This window comes from Scardinius erythrophthalmus (assembly GCF_964197995.2).
Source record: "Scardinius erythrophthalmus genome assembly, chromosome: 14".
Lineage (NCBI taxonomy): Eukaryota > Metazoa > Chordata > Actinopteri > Cypriniformes > Leuciscidae > Scardinius > Scardinius erythrophthalmus.
The window spans coordinates 21,910,257-21,919,162 of record NC_138234.1 but is presented as its reverse complement, the minus strand read 5'-3'; the positions used below and the strand labels follow the sequence as shown (position 1 = coordinate 21,919,162).

Sequence of the window (8,906 nt, the reverse complement as noted above, 5' to 3'; positions counted from 1 at the left end):
TGAGTAAGCGAGTGTATTATTTTACAATGGAAGTGTGTGACACCGATTCTTATAATGTGGCCAGTTGTGATTGCTGTTGTATCTAAAATAAAAGGACTACTGCAGCAATATATTTGTAAAGTGTAGCACACACAAATTTTGGTTGCCTTAATTTCTTTTGCCAACCTCAATCCTATTGTAGTTATAAAAAGATTCACTGATTCAGTCTTTTTTTCTGTCTTAGAGAATTTGTATATAGATCTTTAAATACATATAAAATATATTTTAAATGTTATTTGAACTTTTATTTTGTATTTTATTTTACAAAAGATGTCCAAGCCTAGGTCCACACAAAACCCACCCATTCTTCCAGTGTCGAGGACATGCGCCATTTCTTGTGTTAAGGCTAGGCTTTCTTTGCATCATATGTATAAACTTTACAGTTCAGATTGTAAAGTCTATACGTTCTCAGACATACAACTGTATCAATCGCTTACTCTTCCAACAGTTGAGCTGTGTTTGTGTGTGTGTGGTCATAAAGCTGTGTGCCCCCCTCTATCAAGAGCATGACAAAACATGAGTCTACTTACATAGATGTAAAGCATAGACATTTATCCTACAAAAAAAAAAAAAGAGAAAAAAAAAAGACCACAACCAATGGACCCGTGTGTACATTTGTTAAAACCCTTAAAATAAATACAACTCTTGATTCACAGGTTTCTTGTTGATTTTTATATTTTAATTAGTTGTTTCTTGTACCATTCAGAAGTATTATAAAAATGGTCAGTAACGTGGAAAAGGGCTTAGCGCCATGTCAGGTTCTAAACCAATAAAAAAAAAAAATTACAATTTTCCATTCATTTTTAAACACTTCTTTCAATAAAAGCATCAGCCAAATGCAAGTATCGTCAGAGCAAGTTAGCCAGGTTTGTGTAGCCGCACCAGATTTGCAGAGATAATGACATGACTAAAAAGGACCACACATCACTGTGTAAGTTCTCAATGTTGAGATTTATTAGCAAACCTTTAACAAAGGCAATTTCTTGGAAAGCATCACAATAAAAAGTGGGGAGAAAAAAAAAAAACGTTTGGTCTCTAAAAGTCATAAGCAAAACTAAAAGTGTACCGTTCGGCACAAATACAAATATGTAACTTGACAAATCAATTGGAAAGCATAGTGAGTGGGGTGGAGGGAATCATGTGCAGAAGGCAAAAGACGACAATTATGCATTTCGGTCAATCCTGACGTCAATCTCTCGTCCATTGAGCCGATAGCCGTTCATGGTACGACAGGCTCGCTCGGCAGTATCCGGGCTATCAAAGCGCACCACACCACAGCCCTTGGATTTGCCGTTCTCCATCTTTATGTCCGCATACTGCACAATGCCTGGTAGAAAAAAGCACATCATAACGATTAATGAAACTAGAAGCGTCAATGCAGAAAATGGATGGGTTTGCTATACATGGGGGAAAGAAAGTCTCACCACATGAATTGAAAGTGTCCTTCAGCATCTTCCAGGTGAAGTCAAAGGGCAGCTGTAAAAAATAGACAATTACATTACAAATGGGGCAAAGTTTTATATATGACATTTGGAAGAATATATAGCAAAGGCCGTGTGGGCAAGGAACAAATATCAACTTTTTAACTTTCCAATCAAATCCTAATGTGTTGGAACAACAGTTTGTGATCATACATGCTTTCCTGCATTTCTTTATGATTATCTTTAAAAAAAGTAAGATCAAATGCTTACATTTCTGACAAAAATCTGGCAGCCCTTCCTGGCATTGGCTCCACCAGCCCCTGGACCTCCTTGTCCAGACCCACTGAAAGGAGTGCCGAAGTTGCCGCGGTCCATATCAGCAGGTCTATCAAACTGACCACCAACGCCACCAGAGCCCATTCGATCCATGCTGGTACCCATGCGGTCAAGACCTGAGGAGGGGAAGCGGTCCATGCCACCGGAGCCCATGCGGTCGAAGTTTGCACCCATTCGGTCGAGGCCCGTGTTCATCCTGTCCATACCCATAGGAGAGGCAAAGTCCATTCCGCCACTCATGCGATCCATGCTGGACGGGCCCAAGCGGTCGAACCCTGCAGGGCCCATGCGGTCCACACTGGAGCTCATGCGGTCGATGCCTGATCCCAGCCGATCCATACTGGGCCCTAGCCGGTCAAGCCCTGAACCCATTCTGTCGAAGCCAGTTCCTAACCGGTCCAGATCAGACATGCGGTCCATGCGATCCATTCCCATACGGTCTAGTCCTCCCATGCGGTCCATGCCACCACCAAGCCGGTCCATGCCAGAATTCATGCGATCCATTCCCATGGTGTTTCCTGGCAAACAAATAAAAAGCAAAATTGAATATAAAATCTTTTAAATAAAATTGTTTAATAAATGTAAAAGAGGAAAGATTAAACATCACTAACCCATTCCTCGGTCAAAAGAGTCTCCGAAGTTGCTACGGGACATTCCCATATCATTGCGACCACCAAATTCTCTATCAAAGCCACCGCCAATTCCACGATCCATATCTGCAATAAAAAATAGGTTTCAAACTTAAAACTGAAGACTGAGCAAACAAGATTTAAAAAAACAACTGTAAACGCATTTACCATTCATTCTTCCCATTCCAGATGGGCCAAAACGATCCATGTTGTTCATACCTCCTCCAAAATTATCCATCCCTGAAATATCAAAAAAATTATAATTATATACTAAATACTTTTCATATACATGTCATTTTCATACTATATAAACTACGCAAAAAAATGTTTTATCGATTTAGTACATAAAATAAGCACTTTTTGCTTGAATAAAATGTAGTGACTTAAATATATTTAAAAACGCTGAAGATAACACTCTTCTGCTTAGGAGTTTCTGCACAGTTAGTATGTAATGCAGTTTGGATACCACCCATCCAAACGGACTGACCGCCATTTGAACTATGGCATGCAAATCAGACCCCTGCAGGTTCCTTCCAGATCTATAAAAATGTCCAAAACAGGCAAAAAAAAAAATGGCTGATGAGATGTCCTGAGAAACACATACCTCCCATTCTACCCATGCCACCAAAGCCCATTCCATCCATTCCTATAAAGAAAATTAATTCATGGAGAGGGGTGGGGAATGATGGTCAGTGTACATGCAGCACAAACAATCCAAAAGATTCAACAGGCGACATGCTTTTACCTCCTGGTCCCATGTTGCCCATTCCACCCCGGTTGAGCTGGGTAGCATCGATGGGTTGACCGCCGGGTCCCAGACCAAGACCGATACCGCTAAGACCACCTGCATGAGATTGTGGGAATTGGTTTAGGGAAAAAAAAAACTAGCCAATTGCAAGATGACGGTTCACATGGCAAACGTGAAGTCAACACTTACGAGGGAGTGCTGGAGGACGATCTGGGGGTGCAAAGTCACCTTTGGGAAGGGATTTCTCATCCTGAAAATACAATGACCGATGTGAAGAGGCAGATTTTAACGAGCTTACAATCATATTACCAATGTATCGCTAAACCTACATGATTTACTTACCAGTTTGACATGCATGACCCTGTTGAAGAGGAGCTGTCCGTTGAACATGGCTAACATCCATTAAGGAAAACTTTAAGCATTGCACATTTTATATTTCCACATTAAATAACCTTATTCCAATCAATTCCACATATCAAAAGCTATTGTAAAGGATACAGACTGCTTGAACCGCCTCAATGGGCATCTCAAACGTGACCGTTCCCATGCCTCTGCTTTTCCCATCCTTATCCTCCAGGATATCAGCACGCACAACCACTCCAGCCATTCCGAACACCTCTTTGAGCTTCTTCCAGCCAACCTTGTAGTCCAGCTGTGCAGACAAGATACCATATGAACAGTCAAGGTTCACGTTTTAAAACTCAACCTTTGGTTACACAGTGAATTCAAACTCTTACATTGGCCACAAAAATGGTGCTTCCGATTTTTCCAGACTGGAGTCCATGGATTATCTCATTGGGAATGTTGGGGTTGTTCATGAGACTGGGAGGGATGTTGACCAGTGGAGGAGCACCAGGACCTGGGCCCATCCCCATGCCTCCACCCATGCCTCCTCCCATTCCTCCACCCATGCCTCCTCCCATTCCTCCACCCATTCCTGGTGGTCCACCGCCGCCGCCACCACCGCCCCCGTGCGCCCGATTAGCTTCACGCTGGGCAATCACTCCATCTGGATCCTGAGAGAGAAATACAGGGGGGCTATTTATAATTGGGCTGAACAATAGACAATAGACAGATTTTTTTTTCCATCTACAAGATGCACTCACCTCCTTGACCTTAAGAGGACGGCCATTCATGACATGTTTGTTGACTTTTTCTACAGCCTTTTTCATGAGTTCTTCAGTTCTGAACTCAACCACACTTTGAGAAAAAAAAAAAAAAAGTGTTAGCAAGAGAAGTGCAGAACAGACAAATGAGAAATGATCGAAGGGGTGAATGATACTTACGCACAACCCTTTGTTCAGTCAGCACACCAGCCAGGATGAACGGACAAATAAAATGGGAATGAGAGAGACAATTAGAAAAAAAGCCACAGGACATCAATGACAACTGACTCAGGAAACCTTTAAAAATACTCCAGGCACACTAAATTCATAAAAAAAATATATGTATATATTCATATAATACTTCTCTGTGGTGTTCAAACAGTTACATTTAGTGCATAATTACATCCAAACTCAAAATGGCTGACAGGATTAATTGACCAGAATACACAACCGGCCTTCAGTTCCAATTACACATTCAAGCTCCATTTCTGTTGTTATCCCACTAGATTCGCTCAACAAATCATTGACGCCATGTTATCCTTGTTTAGTTACTGAACACCACCTGAAGTCCGAAATGAGACTCGCAGTGCAATAAAGCTACCTCTTAAATCAAACAAAAACCAGAATTACTATATAACTGGTTCCACACAGAACCGCAGTCGGCGTCCATTTTTGTTCGAATGCCACCCAAGACAACACATTTTGAACTCTCAACCCAGTCCTGAACATCCCACATTAAAATCTAAGAGTACATGTAAGAACTCAAGCGGACAAAGGGAGGTTCGTCTCTTGCACTTACCCTTGATTTGCCTTCTCCGTCCATTAAGTGTTCCACGTACGTTACCTCACCCACTACAAATCAGATTCCAGACGACACACACCAAGGGGAGAGAAGCCGAGAGAACAATTGGGGTTTAGAGCAGACACAAACGGGGGGACGGTGAGAGTGAGCTCGGCCTGCGAGTCCAGAGCCTCCTCCCCCAGCACCTCAGCAGCACAAATTCTGGTACAGGTCTACAAGAAGCAAGCTGTAAAATGTTAAGGAAAACTTCTTAAGCTGTCCTTGCTGGGATCCTCAACATCCAAGACTGACCAAAAGGATTTTACCTCCCGAGCCATTGAAAATTGGATGGATTGCCAACTAAGGCCTTTGTTGGACGTCAATGAAAACGTCTGTTAAGGTTAACACGTCTTCGGCTACCTCCAAAACATTCAACACACCTAAACCGTGTCGATAAGGCATAAAAAAAAAAGTAGCTAAATTAAAATAGCGAAACCTATGTTATAAAATAAATGTTTTGAAATTACAGAAACTGAAACCTCATCCACCTGGAACCAACTTGGCTTCCCAACTAAACAATTGGCATTGAGACTCTTGAATTTAATCGATTAGCCAAACCAGCTCCAACAAGTCCCGTTGGATGAACACTCAAGAATAGGATTAGATGCTGACTTTGCATCCGATGAGACTGCAAACCAAAACAAGGTCTAGTCTGTTTGTCAAAAACTACATCGAAGAACCACCTGGCATTTCTCCAGCAAGAACGTCTGTCCATAAGATAAAACAAGGACCAGCTTAAGAAGCTGCTTTACTCTGTAGACCTGTACCCCCAGAAATCAATCACACATCCATTTTTTTTATGGGCACAATAATGAAGATCTGCTGCAACAACATTCACTCTGGCAAACCTAAAAAAGAAAATGCAATTTAATTCTACAAGCAACAATTTCCACATGAAATTCCCCATGCGTAAGATTCATTAGGCATGGAGGGGGTACTACACATGGATTGGGAAAAAATGTGACCACTCATGGGTTGTTCTGAAATACTATCCAACAGGTTAGGGTGAAATCTACACACTTTCTCCAAAGCCAAAGAGACCGATTGATGGCATCAGATTCATATGAATGGATTAAACTCTCTTCTAAATGTATGTGCAGTTCGCACAAGTTTAAAGTGCCATCAAGCCACATTAGGAATCTTGAATAATTTAACTTTTCCACAACAGCCTTTTTCCCTCAAGACACTTTTCGAACAGCCTTTTTTTCCAAGACCACTTCCCCATGATGGGATGTTTATCCTCTGACCTAAAGCAACTGTGTAGTTGGCCACCTTCAAAACCCCCAAAACTAAAAAAAGGTCCTAACCTAACCTGGGATATACAACCAAGCAGCACAAAACCTTACCTTTTTCCTTCATGAGATCTTTCAGCGTTTGCCATTTAACATCATAGGGAATGTTGCTGACAAACACACGGTATCTCTTGTTGGGGTTTCCGTAAGGTTCAAATCGTCCCCCACCACCACGCTTTTGGGGCCTCTCCTTTCTTGACTCATGGTTGGACTTGCCGTTCACTGAATTTCTGAATGGAAAAGAAAACATGCAAAATCAACAAACCCAGGAGATAAAACTACATTTTGTGTGAGCAGTTGTGTTTTTTTATTCATTGTACAGAGTTTTAATTTTTTTACCCTAAAGTTTAAAGACTCAATTTGTGACACGTTTTCTGTGTTATACACTGTAAAAAATGTGTCTGCAATTAACATAACTTAAAATTTGTTGGGATAACTTAAATATCCAACTTACCTAAACTAAAGTTACCTGACCTTAATATTACAAGTCAAGCACAAACACATACTTTTTAAACTTGAAACACATTATTTCTTATTCTAATGTTGAATTTTAAGTTGTGATAATCGCAGCAATAATGTTTACAGTGTAGAAATAAAATGTATAAAAGTAAGGGTTGAACATTGTGTCATTTTAAACCATCACTATCTAGTTAAAGATCAAATGTTTTTGTTGTTTCCAAAATTATTCTTGGCATTAATATAAGAATAATATTTGTTTTATCTTTAGTCTAACAATACGTTAGCCTGGCAACAGGGTTGAGATCGCAGTTACAGAGATAGGTGAAACTGTTAGAAACCGGTAAATATTACATTTCAGTAGATCAAATTTATTATAAATTGATTGATTTTATTTTTAAGTGAACGGTTTCTTAGATGTTAATGCGTTTTAAAAAAAAAAAAACAATTCATTAATATCACGAGGGCCACAATCTGAACAGACATGCAACCAACTTAGGCCAAGCAGCAAACAAAGGATGCTCGTCTTGTGCTTGTTACCTAACAAAAAAAGTGTTTCATATGTCGTCTATATGCTTTATTTAGTGTATAAAACACATTTCATGCATGATGTTTCCTTAGCTTGTTTCCTGCCGTTGGGAATCCAACGACTCTTTGTTTCAGCAGAATATGAACCAACCAAACGATTGTGTCCTTAAGCAAAAAACCATGATATTTTACTGCAGCTGAACTATTACGATTATTATCATTAAAAATGCACTCGACATCTAATCTATTTTAAACATATAAGAAACAAAACGTGTAGAGAAAAAAAAACAAGCAGTTGTCGCGTTACCCTTGGCCTGGTTTCTCTGGCGAAGCCTCAGTCGACATTTTGCCTTCAGATGTTTGCTGTTTTCCTCCTCTTTCAGATTAAGCTGCTCTAAACCACTCAGACTATGTCTAGATAAAGATAAACACGAATTTAAAGTAGTAAAAACAATGCTCAGACGTGTTGCTGTCTCGGTGAGGTGATGTTTCTCCTCTACTGCAAATAATGTTCAGCCGCTGCTCGAGTCCTTCGTCTGGTGAAATGGCGGCGACGCAAAGGGAGCGAAGCTGATATTGGAGGCGAAGAAAGGCATGATGGGTAACAATGCGTGACGCGCGTTCTCGTTCAAAACTCACAGGAACGCGGCCCGTAAGTAGGTGTTGTTATAATCATTACATTATGACATTAAATGTATAGTTCACCCAGAAATCACCTGTGTGAATTTCTTTCTTCTACTGAACACAAAAGAAGATATTTTGAATGTCAGGACCCAAACAGTTGATGGACGCCATTGACTTCCATAGTATGTTTTTTTCCCATACTATGGAAGTCAAGGGGGAACACCAACTGTTACCAACATTCTTCAAAATACCTTATTTTGTGTTCAGCAGAAGAGAGAAACTCGTACGAATTTTCATTTTTGGGTGAACTATTCCGGTAACAGTAACACGACTTTACAATAAGGTCCATTAGTTAACTACCTTAGTTAACATGAACTAAGAATGAATAATACTTCTACAGCATTTATTAATCTTAGTTAATATTAATTTCAACATTTACTAAAACATTATTAAAATCAAAGGTTGATATGTTAACATTAGTAATGCACTGGGAACATGAACAAACAATGAACAGCTGTATTTTTATTAACTAGCATTAACAATTATTAATAAATACCGCAACAAATGTATTGCTCATTGTTAGTTAATACATTATCTAATGTTAACTAATGAACAGTATAGTAAAGTGTTCCCACTATCCCTTTAATGGGTGGTTTTCTATTTACAAGTTTCAACCTCCTTTTTTTTATTTGAAGATCTATGGAAATAAATAAAACAAATACGAAATTAAATGTTTAAAACCACCTTCCAATCAAATTCAATTCAATATTTATTATTAAAAAAATGTGGCTTTCCCATAATTTCCACCACATTGAACAATTTTGCTTTTAATGTACAGTATTTTCAAAAGTTACATTTGTGTATCATCAAAGAGATAACTGTTGGT

The 8,906-nt window shown here is 39.5% G+C and overlaps 1 protein-coding gene across 9 annotated transcripts; it reads right to left on the bottom strand.

Annotated features, from left to right (window-relative positions):
* Positions 1 to 971: 971 nt before the first annotated feature.
* Positions 972 to 7,962, bottom strand: hnrnpm (heterogeneous nuclear ribonucleoprotein M). 9 transcript variants are annotated; one of them, XM_081384608.1, is made up of 16 exons: positions 7,704 to 7,959; positions 6,467 to 6,642; positions 5,079 to 5,131; positions 4,460 to 4,467; positions 4,280 to 4,373; positions 3,911 to 4,189; positions 3,672 to 3,825; positions 3,516 to 3,565; positions 3,363 to 3,423; positions 3,171 to 3,269; positions 3,030 to 3,071; positions 2,594 to 2,665; positions 2,408 to 2,512; positions 1,731 to 2,314; positions 1,464 to 1,515; positions 972 to 1,366 (listed from the first exon to the last, which is right to left on the bottom strand). In XM_081384608.1, the coding sequence occupies exons 1-16, from the start codon at positions 7,739 to 7,741 to the stop codon at positions 1,203 to 1,205; spliced, it is 2,031 nt and encodes a 676-aa protein (XP_081240734.1). In that variant the 5' UTR covers positions 7,742 to 7,959; the 3' UTR covers positions 972 to 1,202. The 9 variants fall into 9 exon arrangements, with proteins under 9 accessions (XP_081240734.1, XP_081240726.1, XP_081240727.1 ...); XM_081384600.1 differs by lacking the exons at positions 4,460 to 4,467; positions 5,079 to 5,131 and having other exon boundaries at positions 6,457 to 6,642; positions 7,704 to 7,962; XM_081384601.1 differs by lacking the exons at positions 4,460 to 4,467; positions 5,079 to 5,131 and having other exon boundaries at positions 6,457 to 7,561; positions 7,704 to 7,937.
* Between the last annotated feature and the right edge of the window lie 944 nt (positions 7,963 to 8,906).

Coding starts and splice junctions, on each gene's coding strand:
- hnrnpm (XM_081384608.1), bottom strand. CDS start 7,741: ATGTCGACTGAGGCTTCGCCAGAGAAACCAGGCCAAGG. Junction 4,190..4,279: donor GTCCTCTTAAGGTCAAGGAG/GTGAGTGCATCT, acceptor TTTCTCTCTCAG/GATCCAGATGGAGTGATTGC. Junction 3,270..3,362: donor TCGTCCTCCAGCACTCCCTC/GTAAGTGTTGAC, acceptor AATCTCATGCAG/GTGGTCTTAGCGGTATCGGT.